Raw genomic sequence first — 25434 nt, 5'->3', positions numbered from 1 at the left:
TAAATGCATTACTAGAAAAAATCGCAGTGCTTCATTTTGCAGTAATGTTGAACTGTTTGGTTAAGATACGTTTGTGTTTAGATAGCTATGTTAATTGTTTTGAGAACAAGTGCATTACATTGGAGAAAAGTGTCAAATCGATTGAGAAAAACGGTAAAAGCATGTTTTGTGTGTTTCTATTTTTTTTCAATACAAATTATATTATTGTAATAATTTGAATGAAAATTGAATCAATTTCTTTGCCCCCCTTTTGCTATAATGGCAGCATAAACTGCCATGTTCAAGCAATGCTGATCCATGTTATTCTGCATGATTTGAGAATGTTCCCAAAGGCATTTCGTGCTTCAGTCAAAGCAGGAACCTTTAGTACAGGGGTGCCCAAACTCGGTCCTGGAGGGCCGGTGTCCTGCAGAGTTTAGCTCCAACCCCAATTAGACACACCTGAACCAGCTAATCAAGCTCTTACTAGGCATACTAGAACCTTCCCAGCAGGTGTGTTAAGGCAAGTTGGAGCTAAACTCTGCAGGACACCGGCCCTCCAGGACCGAGTTTGGGCACCTCTGCTTTAGTACAATTTAGTTCATATGGTCTGACCTAGTATACTAACTGTATATAAATAACTGACCTTGAAAATAGTGCAGAGTCTGAAATATTTCTGATTTGTTTCTTTTCCAAGAAATACAGCTTTGTTTAAATTATATTTTGAATATAATTTTTTCAACCCTCCTGTTTTTTTCCCCTAATAGAATCACAAACACTAGCACTTACAGGGTGATACTTTATTTGGTATCCTTTGAATATTTTTTTGTGTGATCAACTCCATCAATCACAGTTTTCTGAAACCTTAGCAGACAGATGATCAGGTTTGCCTTAATTAGTCACAGAGAAAAACACATTGTCAAAGTGTGGTTTCCTGCAGAGGTGTGACTTTGAGATTAGATATTTCCTAATGTTTGGAGCACAGAATATGTTTAGAAAAAGAGCACGCAGCAGTAAAGCTCATGTGCTTGGCTCCTCGACAGAATTCCCTCCTGTTTTAACACATGCTCCATCCGAATACTGAAACCGAGTCCACCTGCATAATGTTGCTACAATATCCACTCCTTTGGCATCATCTGCCATCCGTTCTCTGTAGAGCAAAACATAGGCATTCAAAAAGTAAAAATCCAGTTCATTTTCGCCACAGTAATTAGATTATATATAATATATATATCTTTCAGAACAGAATATATGTGCTCATAGGTTGAAGAGATGCTGTTTCTGTAGAAGCCATGTACACAATTCAGAGTCTGAGCAATTGCATTAATAGGAAACCATGGAAGATAACCAAAGTCCTGGTGAAGAACTACCCATAATCCACAAATTAGAAAAGTATTTAATTCTAAATATTTTGCCAATGGTTTCTATTCATGAATCAGTGATTCTAAGTCATATTGTACTCTCATTTGATTGTCTTAATCAAAGCAGTGCTTTATGGGATGCATAGTTAATTGCTTCATAAAAGAAGTAAACAGTCTTGTCTTTTTTCTTCAATTCAAAGTTTATGATGTTGTGATTCATTTTGGAGCTGATTGATTTTGATTCAAAGTGATTGAAGTGATTTTTAACTTCAATCAGTCTTTTAACTGAAGTTGAAGGCTGCTAAAAGTGGACTGCTGCACTCTAGAGTGCCAAGAAAATGTCAAATAACAATCCTGATTTAATGAAAATATAACTTTCTGTTGGTACAGATTGGTAATAGTTAAAATGTCCATGTCTGTGTCAGAAGGAACTTTTTTTGTTGTTGTTGGAAATGAACCCTGAGGAATAAGGTATTCTTTAATTTAAGTTTCATTAGTTATATGCTGATGATCAATAAGTAATTTGCATAATGATTTGCATTACCTCCATTTAAGCTCAGTTTTATATCCGCCCATATTCAGTATTCAATATCTTGGCTTGCCTCTATGAATGAAAGAACAAGTTAAAGATCATGGCCAATCATAACAAAGGTAATTTGCATATATAAGTCTTAAAGGTACAGTAGCACAGTGTTAAAAGTGACACAATAAAGTGGCACCTAATCAAAAGTTGTCTTGTCTTTGTAAATCTTTTTAACCAACAAGAATTTTGGTTAATGTTGGCTAAAATTGACAAATCACTTGGTTTATATTTCTGATGTTAAACATCAGATATGATTTGCTGCATTGCACAGTATTTTAGCGTTAAATGTGGAGAGACTAGTTGTGTGCCTGGTTAGGGCACTGTTTAAAGGTCAGAGCGAGGACTTTTAAAATGGCTGTTTTTGTGGTAAAGAAGCTTCGAATTTCAGGGAAAAAATATGTCTCCTTTATGCAAAAATAACAGATATGAATGTGTCTTGTATAGAGGATTTGGTCACACTTTAGTTTGGGGACCAGTTCTTACGATTAACTAACTATTAACTATGACTTTTGCCTCAGTAAATTCCTAATTTGCTGTTTATTAGTAGTTAATAATTAATAGGTAGTTGTTAACTTCAGGTGTGTGGTTGGATTAAGGAATCTATAATATGGTTATGCAAAATAAGGCATTAATGTATTCTTTATAAGTACTAATTAACAGCCAATATGCTAGTGATATGCATGCTAATAAGCAACTTGTTAATAGTGAGAATTAGCCCCTAAATTAAAGTGTTATCAAGGACTTTTTATATTTTAAAATTCATAGTTGCAACCAAACGAATGAAATGAATAGCTTCTGCTAACCAGCTTCACATTTTGTGTCAGCATGAACTGAGCTGTGTTTTCAGCACTTGAAACATTTATATCTGTTATTTTTGTTTTTCTTCCCTGATTTCTTCGGTTGCTCTGGCAATGGTGAAGGATGGAGGGCACGACAAAACACAGATGGTAAATAAATTCACCTTCAATAATGCTTTTGCTTCCAGTTTCATTCGCCCCACAATGCACCTGTGTTAAAATGCATTTTGTCTTTAGTAATAATTCATAGCAGTAACACAGATTCAATGAAGTTCAATCATCGGAGCAGGAAAAAGAAATTACCCACAAACACTGTCAGAAATTAACTAATTTTCTTGAGGGGCAGTATTGCCAGCTGGTCTTGATTTTCAAGGGCATTTACGGTACCTTTATTAGGGCATGAAATTTCTTTAAAATTTTTAATTTATATGATTTTTTTAATTTCTTTTTAAATAAAATATATATTTCTATCAGTTAAAACTATATAAAATCAGTATATTTTTTAATAATAATATATTACATGTATGATAAATTATGGCAATTATTGATAAAAACCGATTCAGCATCAAATTGAAGTAGCTGAAAATAATGCACAACATATCATAACACAATAAACACTGCTAAAATGTGAAATAATTGACAGGTCCATGTATTAGATTATAGCAATAGCCTATAACTTAACCTTATGTCTTTTTCAGAGCTGATTTTTTTAAATCACCATATAAAACAAATCGCAACAGTACTTTCCTCTGAATTAGTAAATATTTTGGTCACTTTAGTTTGGGGACCAATTCTCACTATTAACTAACTAATAACTATGACTTTTGCGTCAATACACTTCTAATTTGCTGCTTATTAATAGTAAGGTAGTAGTTAAGTTTAGGTATGGGGTGGATTAAGGGATCTTAAATATGGTCATGCAGAATAAGACATTAATATGTGCTTTATAAGTACTATTAAACAGCCAATATACTAGTAATATACATACTAAAAACAACTAGTTAATAGTGAGAACTGGTCCCTAAGCTAAAGTGTTTCCAATCATTTATATATTTGTAGGATATTTTTGTCACTTACGGTGTCATTTTTCATCCAAAGTTAATTTCTGACCCTCTCCACAAGCATGTTAACTGCATTAGTTATTAGTCACTACTAGTTTGCGTTCTGATAATCATCATAGTTGCACTTTGCTTGATTTTGCTTGCGCCACAGTTAGTCCCTCTGAGTTGCTGTATGACTGCATTGGTATTGATGGGTTTTGTTGACGTGTCTTTACCATGACTAATGGGAAGACACATGAGTCAGAGTGCTTCAAGCCAGCTAAACATGTCTGAGCATGACATTATTGTTATATTTGAACATTTAAAGGGGTCATATGATGCGATTTCAAGTTTTCCTTCAATCACAATGCACTGGGTTAGCTGGCCAATCAGAGCAGACTGCGTTTGTCGGAAGGAGGGACTTTGTAGAAAATTAAGCGTTTGAGAGAGGCGGGACATATAGGACCTACAATAATGTACAGTATTTGAAAAATAATGTGTTTTTTGAACATTAAAGCATGTCAACATATTCTGTTACACCAAATACACAAAATAATGATCTTTAAAAAAGCATCATATGACCCCTTTAATGAAAAGAAATGGCTTGGAGTGGTGGTCTGCGGGATGAAGACAAGAAAAAATTGTCTTTTGTGAACTTTTCCTCGACTTCGCTTCAGCACAGAAAAATCTATTTAGTTAAAAGGCAGACAGAAATGGATTTCAAAGCTCTGTTTGTAAGGGAGCCAGCTATGTTAGCGATGAATGTAAAGTAAAACAAATTCAGGTTAGTTGAAGTATAATCCAATTACAGGACACTGTCAAAGCAGCATCAGACAGGAAGTAGCTGATTGACAGTATTCTCATATGAAGTATGAGATCACGCTGTTCTCACTGCAAGTGAATTTTCTGATATTTCAAGGTGGTAATAGCCAGAGCAACAGATTACTTTAAACATAAATCTAACAAATTATAGTGAGGTTTATGGTTAAAAAATGAAAATAAATTTAATTGAAGATATATTATCTGAAGTTTTCTCCAGCTTCTCTGTGTAAGTTTGATGTAAATGCAATTGTCATTACCTGAATGCAGTTCCACACTATCAGTTTTTGCTTCTGGGAACATTAGTTCCCTATTGATACTTCACTCGTACTGCGTCTTGCTTAAGACGCTATGGGAAAACTCCTTTTTCTCCGATGACTGAAGCCTTTTCAATAATGCAGTGTAACTGCACGGCCATTGGTTCGTGCAGTGAATTAAAAACTAACCAATGGCCTATGTCGACGAAGCCTGCCAGAGCCCGCCAGAATGGGCGGGGCCATCTGGCTATATAAGCGGGCATTTCGCCATAGGATCCTCAGATTTCTTCTCCTTCAGCGACGACTGCAAGATTTTCGCTCTACGAGACTCGAAGCCTTCGCCGTGAACAAGCCTCGCAGCGGATCAAGACCCCTTCCTGCTCGGCTGACTTCGCTGCTCCTCAGCTGCCTTCAGCATCTACAGTCTTCCAGTCCCCTGCCGCCATCCGGCGATTTCTCTATTATAGCAAATTTCTAAGAGCAAATTTTCTTGGCGTTACAAATGCCGTGCTTTTATTGTCACTCATGCAGGGCTCCTCTGCACGCCGCTGGTAAACATGGTGTGAGTGTTTCATGCTTGGGCGCCGCCCACGCTGAAACTGCGCTCACTGAGACTGAATGTCCTCATTGCGAGGATATGAGTCTTGCCTCTCTGCGCTCGCGGTTAGCTTTCTTTTCAGAAAGCGACTCTGCCCCTCGCGCCCTCCCGCTTCCTTCCTCCCAGAAACCTGTGAGGAAAAAGCAGCGGGCCAGAGGAACTCGGCGCTCAGAGACAAGTTAGCCCACGCCGGCTGAGTCCCCGCGTGCCACACTCTCTCATAGAGAGGTTTCTATTTATCGTCTCATGACCCCACCCCCCTGCCGTCTGCACAGCCCAGCGCAACCAGCACAGGCATGGATGCCGAACTGTTCTGCGTCCTGTCTAAAGCTGTGGAGGAGCTTGGTTTGGAGTGGTCTCCTCCTGAGGAACCCACCCGCAGCTGCCTGGATGAATGGTTCTTGCCAGGGCGCCGTCAGGCCCCTCATCAGCGGGCTTCACCATTCTTCCAAGAGGTCCATGACGAGATCACCAGATCTTGGCGCGCCCCCTACTCGGCCCACCTATGTGCCTCTTCTTCGTCCGCCCTCACATCGGTCGACGGCACCAAAGAAAAAGGGTACAACAGACTGCCTCCCCTGGATGAGTCAGTGGCCGTGCATTTTTGCCTGCCCACGGACATCGGTTGGAAAGCAAAGGCCGCCCACCCGTCCAAGCCATGTTGGATGACTTCAGCTCTTGCTGGACGAGCCTATTTGTTAGCTGGACAAGCGGTCTTGGCGCTTCACTCCATGGCAGTCCTCCAGGTCTTTCAGGCCAAACTCCTCCGCTGCATGGACGAGTCCAGCTCAGACCCCGCAGCTTTTAAAGAGCTGTGCAGCACGACGCACCTGGCTTTACACGCCACCAAGATGACGGCTCAGGCAATTGGCAGGTCCATGGCCAGTCTAGTGGTGCTCAAGCGCCACATATGGTTGACCCTTACGGAAATCAAAGATGCGGATTAATTCCCCTTCCTCGACTCCCTGGTCTCCCCCACCGGCCTGTTTGGACCTGCGGTTAAGGGTTTCGCTGAACGCTTCAACGCCGCACAGAAGGCAATGCGACACTTCTTGTCAAAGCGCTCCAGTTCTGCAACTGCTTCCAGTCGCCCCAAGATGGCGCCGACTCAGCAGCCCGCGAAGCCTGCACCTCCAGCTGCTCAATCAGCTTCTAAGCCTGAGCCCCGTCATCGCTCCTGCTCGGCCAGACGCTATCCATTCCCTAAGCGCCAGGGACCCCGGCCCAAGATAGTGCTGAACCCGGCACCTCAGGCGTCTTCCTGATCTGCGGGACAGAAAGAGGAAGGGCCCCCCCCACCAGGCAGCCTCTGTCGTGCCTCCAAGCACCCCGTTCAGTTCAGGGTGCCGACGGCCTGTCGCTCTAACCAATCCAACCCCTCGCCACACGGGCAGAGGCCTGGCAAGCCATCCCTGGAGTGTCAGACTGGGTTTTTGGGATAATAAACCAAGGTTATACATTTCAATTCGCTCAAAAACCCCCGCATTTCAGCAGCGTGGTTTCCACCTCGGTTCAGAGCAAGGATGCACATGTCCTGATGAATTTGCTGGCGAAAGGAGCAGTAGAAACGGTTCCCCCGGTTTAGAGCGAGTCAGGCTTCTACAGCTGATAATTCCTCATCCCCAAAAAGGATGGCGGCCTAAGACACGTCCTCTAACTCAGACAGATAGCCCCCCACCACAGACGATTCTTGAGATTCGCCCTTGAGGTAGTGGCTTATCAATACACGGTCCTTCCCTTTTGACTGTCCCTAGCTCCTTGCACTTTTACGAAGTTTACTCTTTCCCCGTTGATGGGAATCCGCATTCTGAATTACCTCGACGACTGGCTCATTCTGGCCCAGTCGGAGGACGAGCTACTATCTCACAGATCCTTGCTCCTCAGCCACTTAGAATGCCTGGGACTCAGGGTCAATTTTGCCAAGAGTGTGCTGTCCCCCAGCCAATGGATATCGTTCCTGGGAACAGTTCTCGACTCAGCAGGAGCAGGAACTCAGACGGAACAGCTCTTTGTTTGCTTCGGTGGCTGCACCAACGGGTCTCCGGTCACGAAGCAGAGACTTTCCAAATGGATAATTGATGCTTTGCGTTAGCGTACTCTTCTTTGGGCCTACAATGCCCCATGGGAGTAAGAGCTCACTCAACTAGAGGCTTGGTCTAGCGGTGTGTCCATTGCAGAGATTTGTGCGGCGGCCAGCTGGGCCTCGCCGTCCACATTTACCAGGTTTTATAATCTGGACATCCCAGCCTTACAGGACTGGTTGAGGTGGCATTTGATTATTCATCTGTTTTGGCTTATCATTCTGTACTAATTCCAAACATTTCTGGCTTGGAAGGGCTTTTTCAAAGCTTTCTGAAGTTTTGGATTCTCTCGACTAGGAATGAATAAAGATGCGATTATTATATATATTTTTTTTTTTACAGTAAGTTTTTAAATGTTATTTTAAATAATTATCTTCTGCTCTTTACCAAGCCTGCATTTATTTGATCCAAAATTATTTGATGCTAAAAATTCAGCTTTGAAATAATTAAAACAAGTTTTTTATTAATCAGGTTTCAATTTCCATACTGTTACATATTCATATTTGATTATTCTATTGTCAACATTGAATTTTAAAGAGATGTGATGCAAGACTTACTACTTTGGAAAGACCATCATATCAGGCTCAAGCCAGCTTTAGTTAGTTTTATATTTACCTTTTGCCTTTAAAACATTGGTAACCTAAATCAGTATGTTACATTGCCTGACTCTTGGTGATAATACAGTCTACTAGGGCTGCCCCCTAATAGTCGACTAACCATTAGTCGACCAGAAGAGGCTTGGTCGACCAAAATTTTATTAGTCGCTTAGTCACAGAAAAAAAATAAATAAATAAAAATCCACATTGGTGAAGTCACGCAGATCGTTAGCGGCTGGTCTATGTGGTAGTACATCGGGCAGGACATCCAAACACTCGCCTATCATTCATCGATTTCAAATATGACTTATCATCTGAAATATGTTAGTAGCAGCAGCTTTACATGGCTGCTCAATCTGATGTTAATCTTGAAAAATGTGCGTTATTCAAGTGTTTGTGTGGCGTGTGGTGGAGGCGCCGGTGCGGTCACTTGCTCTTAAAATACTCCCTCAGTATTGCTCATACAGATAAGAGTAATACTGTACGTAATACTAATCAAATCTGTAAAGACTGTACGTTTATTTGTGTGCACTCACAATAACAACAAAACATGGCACTTTTGTAAAATAATGAAAGCAAACAGGATACGCTTTCTGGCGTCTCGACCTCTGTGAACTTGAGCGCGAAACTCTGAAACTCTGTGTATGCTTGCCTTACAGACATAAAAATATATATCTGTAGAGAGTGAAATGTCTACTTTCAAATAAACCAATTCAAATGGAAAACAAATGTTCTCAGATTATGAAATCCCTATGAAACATGCATACAGGCACATCACTACTGCGGAGATGATAAGTCAGTGTCGCCGACTTCATCTCTTAAACTGAAAACAAAAAATCGCTAGTTTATCAGTGAATTATTAAAATGTTAAAGTGGTCATATGATGAGGTTTCAATTTTTCCTTTCTCTTTGGAGTGTTACTAGCTCTTGGTGCATAAATAAGATCTGTAAAGTTGCAAAGACTAAAGTCTCAAATCCAAAGAGATATTCTTTATAAAAGTTAAGAGTCAACCACGCCTACCTAAAACGGCTCGTTCTGACACGCCCCCACATGTCTACGTCACAATGTGGGAAGATTTGCATAACGCCGCCCAAATGTTCACGCAAAGAAAGAAGGCGTAACTTTTATTCTCGCTGAAGTATTGTTGTTGCCTCCGCTGCCATGTCGTGAAGTCGCTGTGTTTCGTTGTGAAAGCGAAGCTACTTTGTTTGGCCTTCCAAAAGAGGACGATATCCGCTTCGTCATGCCTGGAGCTGATCCGTGCTGGTCGCTGAGGAAATACATCAACTTCGTGCTGTCGATCGCCAGATCGGCTTTCACTGTGGACGAGGCGGAGTCCAGCCTGGGGTCGTCACATGTGGTTGCCGCCGGACGCTCCTTCGTCGAATTCGCCGACTGCGCCGTTCTCAAGCCCCCCCGCCTCTGCTCACTCAAGCCGGCCTCCGCATACTCAAGACAGCGGCTCACTCCAGGCCTCCGGCCTCCACTCACTCAAGGCCGCGGTGTGTGACGCTTTTTCGTTGTGAAAGCGAAACTACTTTGTTTGGCCTTCCAAAAGAGGACACGACTAGAGATCAGTGGTTAAGTTCCAGTGGCAGGGCATAGAGGAGAAACAATTATGTACAGTATGTGGAAAATAATGTGTTTTTTGAACCTTAAACCACATAAACACATTTCATTACACCAAACACACAAAATGATGTTCTTTTTAGCAGCATCATATGACCCCTTTAATGTAGCCTCCTTACTGTTTTTCCCTGACACATTCATAAACATTACTTCTGCCGGTGTGCTGTGGCAAGCTTTATGCGTGTGCTTGAGCACTTATTAGGCAATGTAGTCAATTAAAGGCGCATTATTATGGTTTAAATAGTTTATTGATAAACGTGTGATTAGTCGACTAATGCTTCAAATGAAACGACTACTAGTCGACCAGAAAAATCTTTAGTCGAGGGCAGCCCTGCAGTCTACTAACACAGTAGTATATGGATTTAGTTGTTACTTTACCGCTGTAATTTCATCTCTGTCTGGGTTTTTGGGGGTGTGATGCTGTACCCCAAAACATCAGAGGTGCTTATTTATTGTAAGTTTAAATCCTTTAAAATGTTTGACCATGAAGCTGTGAGTAATACCTGTATTTCTTCCAGGGCAGCACAACTATCTCTGCGCAGGAAGGAACGATTGCATCATCGACAAGATAAGACGGAAAAACTGCCCAGCATGCCGCTTTCGCAAGTGTCTTCAGGCCGGCATGAACTTGGAAGGTGAGGATGCTCAGATAGATTGACGGGCGGTTTACTTGAGTGATTTATATGACCTTTATATGCCACTGCACAGGGTCGCAAACCAGTGAGCAATTAAGAATGACAATCGAGAGGAATTCGACTTTCCAAAAATAATGTTTGTGCAGATTTTTCCTTCATGCACAAAAGATGAAGGAAGGTATAAAATGCCCAAAAGCTTTAAGAACCTGCAGCAGTGCCTCAATGACAGCATGCTGATGTACTTCACAGTTATTGGACAGAATTTGTCCATCTCTGTGGAAGGCTTTACAATTGTCTCACCCGATTGTGGATGATTTATTTGCGTGAAGCACCAAACGGGGGAAAAAAAGACCTTGATGCAGTAGCTGCAAACTAAATCTAGGGATCTATCAGAGAGGCTTTTAGTTGCCATAGAAACATTTATGGCAGAAAATTTAAAAAGTGGGACAGAATGACATTGGGTTTGATGGTAAGCTCTCAATCAGCAGAACAGCGGAGTGATTTTACGAGAGAAAACCTTCAAGAGGCATTCACCCATCAAAACTCATGGCATACATGTCTCTGTAAGCTCCATTTGTACAGTATCTGTGCTGAAATTCAAAAGATTCATACAAGAAAGGACACTGGAATATTCCTTTATTTAAGAAATCAGTCTGAGCGGGAATATACCTTATACATGGCATGCTCAAATTTCTGCCTCATGATCATTTGACAGTCATAATCATATTGAGGACGTAATAGCAACCCTACTTAGTACTTGCTTGAATTCACTGTAAATGACTAGAAAGCAGTTCTTATCCTATGGATGTTACTTCACTGGAAAGCATTGCCTTTAATATCCACCTTTTTCCTGAGTAACCGATGAGTGGCGCCATGATGGATTCTAACTTCCGTTTGGGTGCTCTTGTGCTCCAGTCTCCATAGAAATCCATGTTAAAACGGGGTAAAAAAGATCGACTGAATTGAAACTTATCCAATTTAACTAAATATAAAAATGTGCGCAGGGTTAAGCTGTGCTGTTGTTGGCTGCCACAGTAACGGCAATAAGCTATTCCTGTAAAGTAATTTTAATGTTTCTCCGCGTTTTCCGCATTAAGGAAATCATAGGGCCCTGGGTAAAACAAGGCACAGGTGTGACTAAATAAATAAACTAATGAGTAAATATGGTAACCAAAAAGAAGTGGGAACAAGGAACAATAAAACAGGAACAACGTGGTACAAAATAAAAGTTCAAGAAACAGAACATAACCATAACAATATCGTCTTATTATAATAAAAAGGTGCCGTACAGAATAGTTGGTCCTTTAGCGGGTGAGGCGTATAAATGCAGGTTACTTGCAAAGGAACATTGTTAGGCACTGCTGACATTTGACAACGTTCGCCAGATATCTCATCTGTTGAGCAAAAAAAACTATCTCTGGGCCATCTTTAAATCCTTTAAATCATCTGAGCTGTTGAAAAACAGTCCAAAAAAGTAAACTCTTATCTCTATTTCTTTTAACAACTCCGCTCAGATGGTTGCAATTTTGAATAATCCATTACTGATTTAGCTTATTAGTTATGGCTACAAGCTGTCAGAAATAATAACTCCCTTCCCACCCAGAGACCTTCTCTTTATTTACAGATGTGATGTAACAATGCAAAAATTAATTTTGTGAAGCTTCAACCGCTCAAATATAGATAATTATAAGGCAAAGTAACAGTTTTTTTTTTTTTTTACCAATAAATCATCTGTACTGCAACTTTAAAAAAAAAAATGTATTCAATGTGTGCTTATGTGTACAATGTGATGCAATCAAAAACATATTTTACATACCTCAAGATTGTCTCATAAATTACTTAATTTGTAAAGAGTTAACCATAAATCAGATTTCAAATCACTTGCTAAACTCACCTAGCATAGAAAAACCAACTGGATGTACATAAATACTTTTTGAGATCTGCTTACACTGACTTGCAACAAACCGTATTTTAAGTTCATCTGACAACTCGCACATGTGCCCCAGACTCTGCAAATATTCATCATTTAGCATGCACTTATAAAAATCTCACAGGCTTTTTTTATATATATATAACTCTCAACGTTACTGCCATAATTTCAAACCTTCTCTCCGCTTCTCTTTGCAATTGTCAGTAGTTTCATGCAGTCCTAGTCACTAAAAGTGGCACTGATGTGTATGCTACATAATAAATAAATACAAAATAGCTAAATCAACCAGTGGATCATCTATATCATCAACTTTGTCATATTGCCTTTCCCTAAAACTGCACAATGTTAAAGCATGAAGATAGTACAGCTTTCTAGTAAAGCTGCGTGATGACCGAGGCCACACATAAATGTATTTGATTTAAATGTTTGTTAATTGTTTATTTATGTATTGGTCTTGAGGTGTTTTTCCCTTGTTTTTCCTTCTTTTGTAAATGTGTATTTATTTTTGTATGTTTTGTTTATTCGTCTAAATATGGATGCTCTAAGTTAGGTAGCTTTTGTTGTCTTCTTTATGCGTGCTAAAGGAGGACAGGTAGCTCCTAATTATTTTCTAGTCACTGGAGTGCACGCTGGTGAATAGAAGGTGTAACAACGAGCAGAGACAAATAATGTTGTTTTTTATTTAGATGATTTGTTAAAGTGTTTAAGTGAATATGAATTATGGTTATTAATTTTATTTATGATGTTCTAAATGCGATGTGAATTCATCTGATTTAGGTAGTTAAGTCATTGGAGTGTATTTGTGTGTGGGTGACCCCTTTGTCATTTGTTAATGGCACGGTCCCGGTAATATAAGGGCTGGGTTTTGTTTGTTAAGGGAGTTCTTTTTTTTGGGAGAGGGATCCCAACTGTTAATATCTGAGCTCTGGAACTCCAATTTTTCTTTCGTTTATTTGTGCAGTTTTCTTTATTTTCTCTATGTATGGCCCAAGTGTATGTTTTAAAAAAATGGGAAACCTATAAAGAATTGAACTTTTGCAAATCATGCTTCCTGCGTTTATTGGACGAATCCTGACAAGCTGATTTGAAATTTTGAAAATGCTTCTTGAAAGTTTCAACTCTTGCCATTTTTGCTTTTTTGAAGATGCAAGCATTTTTCAACAATGGTTGAAACTAACATGAATACAAAGATTATATTTCTCACAACTTGGCAGATATGCTTTAAACTAGACTTTCAACAGATTTCCTTTCTATTCATCGTTGACATCCTTCTCACTAAATCTGTGCAGCAACAGAAGCGATGAGGATTAATTTCCCAAAGATTGTATCAAGATTCAAAAGATAAAAGTGTATATAGTCACAGATTTAGTCATGCAAGAATTAAGTAACTATTCACCGATATGCCTAGTTTTCAAGATTCAGATGAAATTACTGTTCATTGAATTATAAATAATCAAATTTCTCCCCTTCATCTTAGCTCGGAAAAACAAGAAACTGATGCGATTGCGGGGTCATTCGTCCTCAAGTGAGCAGGCCCCGGCTCTGCCTGATGAGCGCATGTGTTCGCTGGTGCCCAAAGCCATGCCCCAGCTGGTGCCCACCATGCTGTCCCTGCTCAAAGCCATTGAGCCTGAGATCATTTACGCGGGCTACGACAGCACCATCCCAGACACCTCCACCCGCCTCATGACGACGCTTAACCGTCTAGGAGGCCGCCAGGTCGTCTCTGCCGTCAAGTGGGCCAAAGCTCTTCCCGGTGAGTCCTCAATATTAGCTGATATACAGTTAATCATTACACGACCATTTGTTTTGTTTTGAATCATTATTTTCCAATTTATCCCTGTAACACCGTGTCTTAACCGACTGGAACAATATACAAACTGAACGACAGTAGATAATCTCAGATGATTATATGCTTTATTCAAAGTTAAACGTGAGTCAGTCTAATGTGAGTTTGAATGTCATTTTGTGTGACCTTATAGCCATACTGAAAGCAACAATAGATTGTTTACCTCAGATCTTGAAAATAAATTAAAGCAAAGATATGTTAAAACTGTGAACTCAATGCGAACCAACAAGTGTATTCCATTTACAGATTAAGGGGCGGTAATATTATAATGAGATCCTTTTGCCACGTCACCAAGTGAGCGAAATCAGACGCGCTCGTTTTCTCAGACGCTTGCAGAAAAGGGCTTACCAAAACAAAGTTACTGGGTTAATCTTTCTCACATTTCCTTGGTTGGTAGATGCACCAGGGACCTGATTATATCACTTAAAACCTGGAAAAGTCAGATTTTCATGATATGTCACCTTTAATATTTATGAATTAGATCATAAACTTGTCCATTTTGTTGCAAGTGCAGTGCGCTTCCAGAGAGAGGCCGCCCACACACGTTTTAGATTGGCTGTGATATTTGATTGATTCTGTCGCGTCGCGTCTGGTGTGGACAGGCAAACTGTTTGTCGCTGCAATTTTGTCGTGTCACATGTAGTTAGGACACTTTGTAAAGTTTTTTTTTTTTATTATTATTTTTTAAATAATTATTTTCCTATATATCCCTGTATAGCTGATTTGAAACAATCAGTTTTTTGTTTTGTTTTGAATAATTATTTTCCCATTTGTCCCTGTAAAGCTGCTTTGAAACAATCCGTTTTGTATAAAGGCGACTTTTTTCTGTCTTTTTTTGTTTTTGTATTCCTTTATTGCATTCCCCTTTTCTCCCTCTTGAAATTGTACTTTTCGTTGCTAAAAGGTCATGTGGAGATATGTAGGTATCTTAAATGTGTACTTATAGGGTCAAGTGTGCCAATCACTTGTTTGTCAGCAGAGAGAGACTGAAAAGATGTAGAAGGAATCAGTTGTGCTAGAGATCTAATAAGCATCTGAGGGCAGGCTGACATAATGTCTGGCCAGGGGATGGGAAAAAAATCCCTCCATAGCAGGGCTGGGCGGCATGACTGTATATATCATTACCACGGTATAAGTTGTCAATCGTTAGAGATTTTGCAGTATGTAAATATATCTTCATAGCACAGAACTACTTAAAAGTTATATGCACCTAAGAGTGATAAAGAAACATGCACGAATGAGAAGATAAAGAGTGCGATGTGCTAGATAATAAATAGCTATTAAGCACAATTGACCATTCGCAAAGAGCTTGATTGACAGGCGATCTGACCAATCAGAACGCGGATATTATGTGCCGCCACTGCTATCCGCCATCTTGCCCCGACATCTACGGCTAGTCTCCATAGAAATCCATGTTAAAACGGGGTAAAAAAAAGATTGACTGAATTGAAACTTTTTCAATATAACTAAATATAAATATGTGCGGAGGGTTAAGATGTGCTGTCGTTGGCTGCCACAGTAACGGCAATAAGCTAAGGAATTCCTTTAAAGTACTTGTTTTACGTACCAGAAAACCAGTCATGTCCGGCGCTGTATACATGGCTTGCAGCGCTTAAGTTAAAATACTGAGTGTGAAACAATAAAATGATATGTTAAACGTGTGCTCTTATTATTCTGTGGACAAAATCCCGTGAACTTTGCCCCGATCGGGAGCTGTATATGCACATGTGCGCTCATCTGTTTTCAATGCAGCTAACTTCGCGTCGCTTCATGTCATCTTCCCACTCATTAAACTATGACAGGTCCTTTACTGCAAAAAGACGGTCACTGCGGCACTCTAAAGTGATGAAACTATGGCGCCATGTGCCTTTTTAAACCATTTTCATAGGTTTCACGTTATATTGTCGGCTAGGAAAATATGTAAATGCGCATGCCCAGTAGCTGCAGCTGTATCCCTTCTAGCCTTAACCACAAATCAGACAGGAGAATAAATTAACTTTGGTGGAGTTAAACTTGAAAAATGGTGTGTTCTGCGGTTGAAATAAAACACTTTCAGTCGGTCTTAAAGGGACAGCAGTCTAATTTACCTGCTGCTGTCTGTGACATTAATGTTATTCAAACAACAAAAGGCAAAGAGAAAATCACTCACTGCTTTTGACTGAATCACTTTTTCATCTTTAATAAGAATCAATTCATATTTGATTAATGCAGTGAAAACTAGGCAGTGTTTAGTTATAAACTTGATTATTCAATTTCTGTAGTAGCCTATTTCTTACTACATTAAATAAACTTACTGTGGCTGAAAAACTTTTATTTAATTTGTATTTTGTTCTATTGTGTTTGTAATTGGCTTCTTTGTTCTTATTTTTAGTAACAAAAATCAAATAATATCTATATCAAGATATGTTTTTGTGAAATAAAATTTCTATTACCATGAAATAAGATGGTCATATCGCCCACCCCTACTCCATAGATTTGAACTGAATTAAGTGCCAGAGAAAAGGAAATGAGCTGCTTTGCTCACCTGCCTATGACTGCACAGATCTGAAGCCCAGCATGGCAGTTGAAAGTGGGATAGTTTTCGAAACCATTGTGTGTTTTGTTTTGTATAAGTGAATGGGCTACTAGAAGCTTAGGACCCACACTGTGGACATCACCGGCCAATGGCGTGAGAAAAGAAGCACATGATTTTCAAAATTTTCTAACTTTTTTTCTCTTCTCTGCCCTGGTTGTGTGTCATAGGCCTACTGGGCACAATTCTTTTGGAAGAGGATTACGTAAGAGCCACACGCTTGAGCAAACTCATTTCTGTGAGCTGTACATCCTCTTTAAAAAGACAACATTATACTGTAGCCATTTTAGCATTCTGACAACACAAGTAATTACTTTCAGAGATTTGAAAACATGGCATGTGAAAGTCAAAAGTTAGTGAACACTCTCTATATCTGATCCTAATGATGAATTAATTCATTCAATTGAATCTGACATTTTATGTAACAGTGGTTTCATGAAGGATTTACACAAATTTGTTCCGCTCCAGTTTTATGAACAAAGTCGTTAGAGACAAAATTATGGTTCTTCAATGATTCTTTGCATTGCTTTGTTTTAGCAAAGATTGTTCTTCATATTTTGAACTATGATGCTTTTGTAGGACTCTTGAGATGGTGTTTAAGTGTTAATGTTTGTCACATTAAGGCTTCAGAAACCTGCACCTGGATGACCAGATGACGCTCCTGCAGTGCTCCTGGCTCTTCCTCATGTCCTTTGGCTTGGGCTGGAGATCCTACCAGCAGTGTAACGGAGGCATGCTGTGTTTCGCTCCAGACCTCGTCATCAATGAGTGAGTCCACCTTTACTACCCACAATTGGAATGTTTTGGCTTTCGGTGACAGATTATGTGGTTTTTAAGCTTGTGTCTAGTCGTAGTAAAATGTTGCGTAAACTAAAAGGCAGTCAAATGGGCATTAATTCAAAACCCAAAGTCTCCTATTCAAAAAATGGAAAACATTTGCTGGATTAGTCTGGTCTGTTGGTGTATCGTCTTTTATTTTACATTGTGTTAATGTTAATTTACATGGTGTGTGATAACATTATAAAATGTTCATTTAAACTAGATGCAAAGTAGATGCAAAAAAAGGCTTTATGTTTAAGGCTGAAAACCCCCAGATATTTAGTATAAGTGAATGCATTATATTGAATATTATAGGCATTATATATAACATCCAAATGTATATTTATAATAATTAATAATTATATATTTCATTTAATATGATTATATTTCAGTTCAATATTCAGTATTTATATTATATTTATTATAATATTTTTATATAATATTTAACATGAATTTACAATTTGCATTGTTAAAATAGCATATAAGTTACAACAACATTTAAAATTTTGTATAATATTTACAAATATATTGTACAACTGTACATTGTAAAAGCAATTCAATTATGCATACATTGTTTGGTGGAATATTGTAAGTCTATTACAAATGAATCAGTGTTGCTTTTGTAAATACCTAAGGAATACCAAACAATGGCCAAAATGCATTTTCACCATTTTTGAAGGAAAAGTTGCGGCTTCTCTGCCGTCTCATGAATTACAGATGTTTTGTATTATTTGGTATTATGTATTACATGCAGTGTTATGTGAGAAATGACCACTTGTGGATGATGGAACAATTAATGCACAACTAGGAAATGTAAATACTACATGAATTTTCAGTCATTTTTGAATTTTGACTGCAGTATAGACCTTGCATTTGTCAGTTTGGAAATTGCAAATTACAACCACATACTCTTTTCTTTCAATATATCATCCATCATCAATAAATGCTAAACTAAAATGGAAAACGTGACATGGCAAAGTCCCTTTATAAATTTACATTTATAAATGTAATTAAATAGGTAGCTATAATTCATTGTGTTGCACGTTTGCTTGTGCAAATCATGTAAAAACTTTTTTTTTCATCGTCAATAAATACAGTTAAAACTGGATAATTTCGTAGGCATGTTGCTATATGTCCATGTCAACAATAATTTTGTCAGATGATAAAAGTTTCTTCTGTCGGCCATGATATATGGCCTGTTTTCTCTCTTTCTCTCTCTCTCTATTTTTTTTGTGCTGTGAAATGCTTGCAGAATAAGAATGTTTCTCTGTGTGTGTTATAGGGAGAGGATGAAACTACCCTACATGAGTGACCAGTGTAACCAGATGCTGAAGATCTCCAATGAGCTGGTCAGGCTGCAGGTGTCCTACGACGAGTATCTCTGCATGAAAGTGCTCCTGCTCCTCAGCACAGGTAACAGCAGTCAGCACAATTCATAAGCATGTTGCATACAGGAAGTGTGCATGTACAGTGACCTCAAAAAGCATGTATTTTAAAGAAGACTGCACAAACATTTCACCAAATGAAAATAATAATAATAATAAAAATAATGGTGACACTTTATGTTAAGGACCAATTCTCACTATTAACTAGTTGCTTATCAACATGCATATTGGCTGTTTATTAGTATAGGTACTAATGCAAAAAGCACATATTAATGCCTTATTCTGCATGACCATATTTTGGATTCCTTAATCCAAGCCCATACCTAACCTTAACACCATACTGTTAATAAACAGCAGATTAGGAGTTTATTGAGGCAAAAAGTATAGTTAATAGTGAGAATTTGACCTTTAAAATATAGTGTGACCAAATAATGTATTTGGACACTTTGTTGTTATCAGACATTAGTGGAACATGTTCATATGTGACGAACTTCACCTGTTGTTACGTTGCTTGGACATCTGTGTGACCTTGAGGGACACTTAAGCATTCCTTATTTTTTTAATATGTGACTTTTGAGTCAAAATACTTTTTGGGGCCACTGCCCTATGCTGACTTTACATAGTATATCCTTTACTGGCATATTTTGGTATACTCACTATGATGTTTGTTAGTGATCTACCTTGGATAAACTCTAGAGATCGAGTTCCAACAGGTTGACTCATAAAAACCCTTTTATTTATTTTTTCTTTAAATCCCAGAATAATAGAAAAAGGAAACCTTAGGATGCACTTTTTGCTTCTTAATGAAATTACTTTTACTAAACCATTTCTTTTTAAGATTTCTTTTTGGCATTTTTGCCTTTTATTTGATAGGACAGTAGTTAGACAGGAAGCGAAGTTGGAGAGATAGAGGGGGGACGGGATCGGGAAAGGTCCGCGAGCCGGGACTCGAACACGGGACGCCCGAAGCGCAACGGTGCTCGCTGCCCACGAGGCTATCGGCGCCGACTACTAAACCATTTCTATGTTGTCAATGAAAATGGGTCTTGAGGTCAGGCATTTGTTCCTGCATCATCATCATCTTATGAATCTGACTGTTATCAAGTGCTCTGCATCCCAGAGACTTATTTTATGTAGGAGTAGGCAATGATCGATCTTGAAGACGTCCATGATCTACTTTTCAAGCAAATCGTAGAGACTGTGATCTTTTATGTCCTTGTAATAATGTTAAACCTCGCTATGACTGCCTAATAGATAGCTGTGCTGTGCTGACTGGCCAAATGATAACCGGGCACCACTTGCTGAACTGAACATGCACATGTGAGGTTACAGTATATGACAACAGTGTAGAAAGAATACTTTGCATGCCTGCAGTCTGTTTCACTTTCAGTACTATTTTTAAACATAGTTGGCAGTGTATAATACGCAAACAATTGGTAAACAGTCTGACAAACGGGCATGCTTACCAATAAGCCACAGCATTTGCGCATCAGATCTCACTCTGTTGAAATCCTGCTGTCTCATCTGATAAGAGATCAGGATATAATTGCACCGAGACTATCAACCTCTGCGGCGCTTTGCATAGGTTCATTCGAGCCTTAAGTGTTTGCCTGGGCTGAAATCCAGCATCCCTGGGCCTCAAATCCCTGGCTGATACGCCACTGATCTGAACGCCTCAGGGCCAACAGCCATTACGTGAAACACATTCACATTTACTTCAGGTTTGCATACTTTCCTTTGACTTGGATGTGATCCGGCAAGACTGTCGCAGGGGCGGCGTGCCCACACACGGCCTCATGCCTCTGGGGCCCTCACAGATGGTGTTGACTTTTTTTTTTTTTTAATAACCTGTTTTCATGAAATGGTTTTATGTTGTGTCTCAACACGAAGGCATTAGAAAGTTTTCAATTTATTCTTTAAGAGATTTAATTACATTTTTGAAGAAATTAAAAACAACAACAATAATAATAAAAAACCTAAATTATGAATTAAGGTTTTTTTAATGTTTTTGAAAGATGTCTGCAAAGGCTAGGTTAAAACAGTAACATTGTAAAATATTATTACAATTTAAAATAACTGTTTTCTATTGTAGTATTTTAAAATACAATTTATTCCTGTGATGCAAAGCTGAGTTTTCATCAGCCATTACTCCAGTCTTCAGTGTCACGTGATCCTTCAGAAATTATACTAGTATGCTTATTTGGTGCATGAGAAAAATATTTCTTATATATTAAAAACAGTCTTTTTCTGCTTAATATTTTTGTGGAAACCATGATACACTATTATTCAGAAGTTTGAGGTAAGTAAAAATGAAAAATGGCATCAATACTTTTATTCAGTCGGGGTGCATTAAAATTGATCTTAAAGCCCAATTTATACTTCTGTGTCGAATTTACGCCGTAGCTTACGCATAGACGCACACCCTACGCCATAGCCTGACGTGCACCTCTCCAAAAATCTAACAGCGCGTCAATTCTACGCGGACCGCAAGCACTGTGATTAGTCTGCTAGAACCCCTCCCTCCATATGTACTTGAGTTTTGTGTGTGTTTATGTGCACTTTAATATATTTTACTGTTACACCTTCTTATATAAAATAAAACAAAGCAAAGAACAAGTGTCTTATCATTTATTATACTACATAGCATTATACATCAGTAGTTGTCCGCGACAAACAATGTTGATCTGCCGTGGTACAAGTCCTTGTGCAGATTGAAAGAATGCCATCATCTCCTGTTCCGTTGTTGTCTCCTTTTTGTAGTTTTAAATAATGATTTAATGATTTGATATTTATTTGCCACGTCACGGCTATAATGCTTCTCCGACGAGCCACTTCTTCTTCAGCTTTTGCCATGGTTACACCAGCAACATGCCCGTGGACACTGCAGACTAGCGGTTTGCATGTGTACTGCACGTCGACGCGGACAACAACGCAGAAGTATAAATGAAAACTGACGCATAGCCTACGGCGTAAAGGCTACGGAACACATTCACATTTACTTCAGGTTTGCATACTTTCCTTTGACTTGGATGTGATCCGGCAAGACTGTCGCAGGGGCGGCGTGCCCACACACGGCCTCATGCCTCTGGGGCCCTCACAGATGGTGTTGACTTTTTTTTTTTTTTAATAACCTGTTTTCATGAAATGGTTTTATGTTGTGTCTCAACACGAAGGCATTAGAAAGTTTTCAATTTATTCTTTAAGAGATTTAATTACATTTTTGAAGAAATTAAAAACAACAACAATAATAATAAAAAACCTAAATTATGAATTAAGGTTTTTTTAATGTTTTTGAAAGATGTCTGCAAAGGCTAGGTTAAAACAGTAACATTGTAAAATATTATTACAATTTAAAATAACTGTTTTCTATTGTAGTATTTTAAAATACAATTTATTCCTGTGATGCAAAGCTGAGTTTTCATCAGCCATTACTCCAGTCTTCAGTGTCACGTGATCCTTCAGAAATTATACTAGTATGCTTATTTGGTGCATGAGAAAAATATTTCTTATATATTAAAAACAGTCTTTTTCTGCTTAATATTTTTGTGGAAACCATGATACACTATTATTCAGAAGTTTGAGGTAAGTAAAAATGAAAAATGGCATCAATACTTTTATTCAGTCGGGGTGCATTAAAATTGATCTTAAAGCCCAATTTATACTTCTGTGTCGAATTTACGCCGTAGCTTACGCATAGACGCACACCCTACGCCATAGCCTGACGTGCACCTCTCCAAAAATCTAACAGCGCGTCAATTCTACGCGGACCGCAAGCACTGTGATTAGTCTGCTAGAACCCCTCCCTCCATATGTACTTGAGTTTTGTGTGTGTTTATGTGCACTTTAATATATTTTACTGTTACACCTTCTTATATAAAATAAAACAAAGCAAAGAACAAGTGTCTTATCATTTATTATACTACATAGCATTATACATCAGTAGTTGTCCGCAACAAACAATGTTGATCTGCCGTGGTACAAGTCCTTGTGCAGATTGAAAGAATGCCATCATCTCCTGTTCCGTTGTTGTCTCCTTTTTGTAGTTTTAAATAATGATTTAATGATTTGATATTTGTTTGCCGCCGTCACGGCTATAATGCTTCTCCGACGAGCCACTTCTTCTTCAGCTTTTGCCATGGTTACACCAGCAACATGCCCGTGGACACTGCAGACTAGCGGTTTGCATGTGTACTGCACGTCGACGCGGACAACAACGCAGAAGTATAAATGAAAACTGACGCATAGCCTACGGCGTAAAGGCTACGGAGAAGTATAAATCAGCCTTAAGTGACATAAAAGACATTTATGAAGTCACAAAAGTTTTGTATTTATATCAAATAAATGCTGTTTCTATTAGGGTTTGCCAATCGGCAAAAGTATTGTGTATCGATGATGGTCAGAGATATCGCCTGTGGCTGATGCCTTTGACAATATGATGATGATTATTAGGCTAGTGTTACAAGTCCCAGGTGCGGAACACGTAGGCAGATTAAAAGTAACCTGAATTATCAGGAGAAACAAAAGCACACGAAAACTTAATTGGCTTTCCGCAGTCTGAGGTAAACACAACATGCATCACCATGGTAACCCACAGCGCGTGCTTTCTCTAGTGGCTAGAGCTGTATTGTTTCAAACTCAAAGCTTTAGTGTTGATAATTAGTAAATGACTCAGTATGCAATAAACATTTCACATCATACATAAATAAATAATATAAATTTAAATAAATAAATCGCTGACTGAATTCAGCTCTCTCGCAAATTCTCTCATCATAAACAACAAAGTGCAGATGTACGTGCAATGTAAGAATAGAGAATGTGAAGCTGACGTCACGCCACATTGAGTTCTGGGAAACTGCTTTGTTTATGCGCCATACTGTGAGGATCGCACTGCTGTTCCTCTGTTGAGTTCAGGGCAGTATTTAGATTTTCTGTCGTGATTGTGGAAAATGTCACCATTGTATATCATTCATGCTGCATCGAGAATTGCAAAAGTAACTCCGATCATCGTTCTGAGAGAAAACTGGACAATGCAGTGTATTTTTTTGCCTTTTCTATGTCTAAAAACCCCAAGGGAAGCAGGTCGCGGAGATGACAAGAAGACGCCGGATAGTAAATCTATTAATAATGTCACCGATTAAACCCACTGGCTGTCACTCAATAAAAGAATCATATGGCTGCGTGTTTTTGAAAGTTTTGATTTTGTTTGGTTTAATAATTAACATCACCTTCACGAGTATGACTCACACTCGGCTTGTGAATTAGCAGAACTTAAACAGGGACATTAAAACGCTTAACACAAATAATCCTTCATGTGGCTTAATGTACCAAGACAGTGATAAAGACAAAATTGTAAAGCATATACTACGTGCAGATATGCACATAAGCCCAAAGTGTGAACACAACGCATTTATTTACACGTTAAGCGTTTTCATCTCATATAAAGAATGCTTAAAGAATGTACCGAGACCACATTCTGTACACACCTTACTAATAATATCTGCAGAAAAACTGATGAACTCAAAATATGAACTTTAAATACTGTCTTAATGCATAAGCGTTTTCTTCATTATGATTTTTTCCTTTCCTAAAGGGAGGAAAACGCTTAATGTGTAATTAAACAAGTTGCGTTAATATTCTGGCCTCATCTGCATGTCTTTTAGCATCACTGTCTTAGTGCTTGTGTCTGTCTGCTGAATGTGACCCACAATCTTTCTCCTCCGTATCTGCAGAAAAACTGATGAACTCAAAATATGAACTTTAAATACTGTCTTAATGCATAAGCGTTTTCTTCATTATGATTTTTTCCTTTCCTAAAGGGAGGAAAACGCTTAATGTGTAATTAAACAAGTTGCGTTAATATTCTGGCCTCATCTGCATGTCTTTTAGCATCACTGTCTTAGTGCTTGTGTCTGTCTGCTGAATGTGACCCACAATCTCTGATTCTCCTCCGTGGCCATGGAAAAATGTATATTTACAATGACAACAATTATACTTCATCATTAAAACGTTTCCAACAAAAAAACAGATCGACTTCTGTCAGCTTGGTGAACAAACACTTTATTTGGATAATCTACCATATGACAGCTGAAGCAGCAGTGAGTGTCCAGCGGGCGACACTGTTTTCACACTAATCAGATCAAAGTAAACGAAATTCTACAAAACTTAAGAGAAAAAAATCGAATTATCATGCGAAGCGATAAAATAGCTTCTCTTCCCTGCAAACGATCCAATGAAGAATGTGAATATTTAACTTAAGGCAAAAACAAAACAAAAGATAAGCAGGTATCTGTATTAATTTCAGCATTTGTAGCAGAGGACGATCCTCCCTGAATGGCTGCGGTGTCCCAGCATGCAACACTGCGTGACGTAGCTTCACATTCTCTATAGAAGAGCTCTTTTCATTCATTTCCTCCTGATTATTTTAGTTTTTCATTTGCATTTTGCTCTTTTGTGTTTTTCATCCCATGAATAATTCACTGAATGCTCTAAGAATCTCTGGTTCC

At 38.7% G+C, this 25434-nt stretch overlaps 1 protein-coding gene across 1 annotated transcript in view; it reads left to right on the top strand.

The window, feature by feature from the left end:
* LOC107713173 (glucocorticoid receptor-like) overlaps nucleotides 1-25434 on the top strand; it is a 126969-nt gene that overhangs the window by 95035 nt on the left and 6500 nt on the right. Inside the window, exons 4-8 of the mRNA XM_016518606.1 lie at nucleotides 2844-2870; nucleotides 10260-10376; nucleotides 13784-14062; nucleotides 17351-17495; nucleotides 18829-18959. Coding sequence (XP_016374092.1) covers nucleotides 2844-2870; nucleotides 10260-10376; nucleotides 13784-14062; nucleotides 17351-17495; nucleotides 18829-18959 — 699 coding nt within the window. The remainder of the gene's footprint in view (nucleotides 1-2843; nucleotides 2871-10259; nucleotides 10377-13783; nucleotides 14063-17350; nucleotides 17496-18828; nucleotides 18960-25434) is intronic.

This window comes from Sinocyclocheilus rhinocerous, unplaced genomic scaffold (assembly GCF_001515625.1).
Source record: "Sinocyclocheilus rhinocerous isolate Xijiao unplaced genomic scaffold, SAMN03320098_v1.1 scaffold387, whole genome shotgun sequence".
In the NCBI taxonomy this organism is placed as follows: domain Eukaryota; kingdom Metazoa; phylum Chordata; class Actinopteri; order Cypriniformes; family Cyprinidae; genus Sinocyclocheilus; species Sinocyclocheilus rhinocerous.
This window is presented reverse-complemented; position numbering and strand designations above follow the sequence as displayed.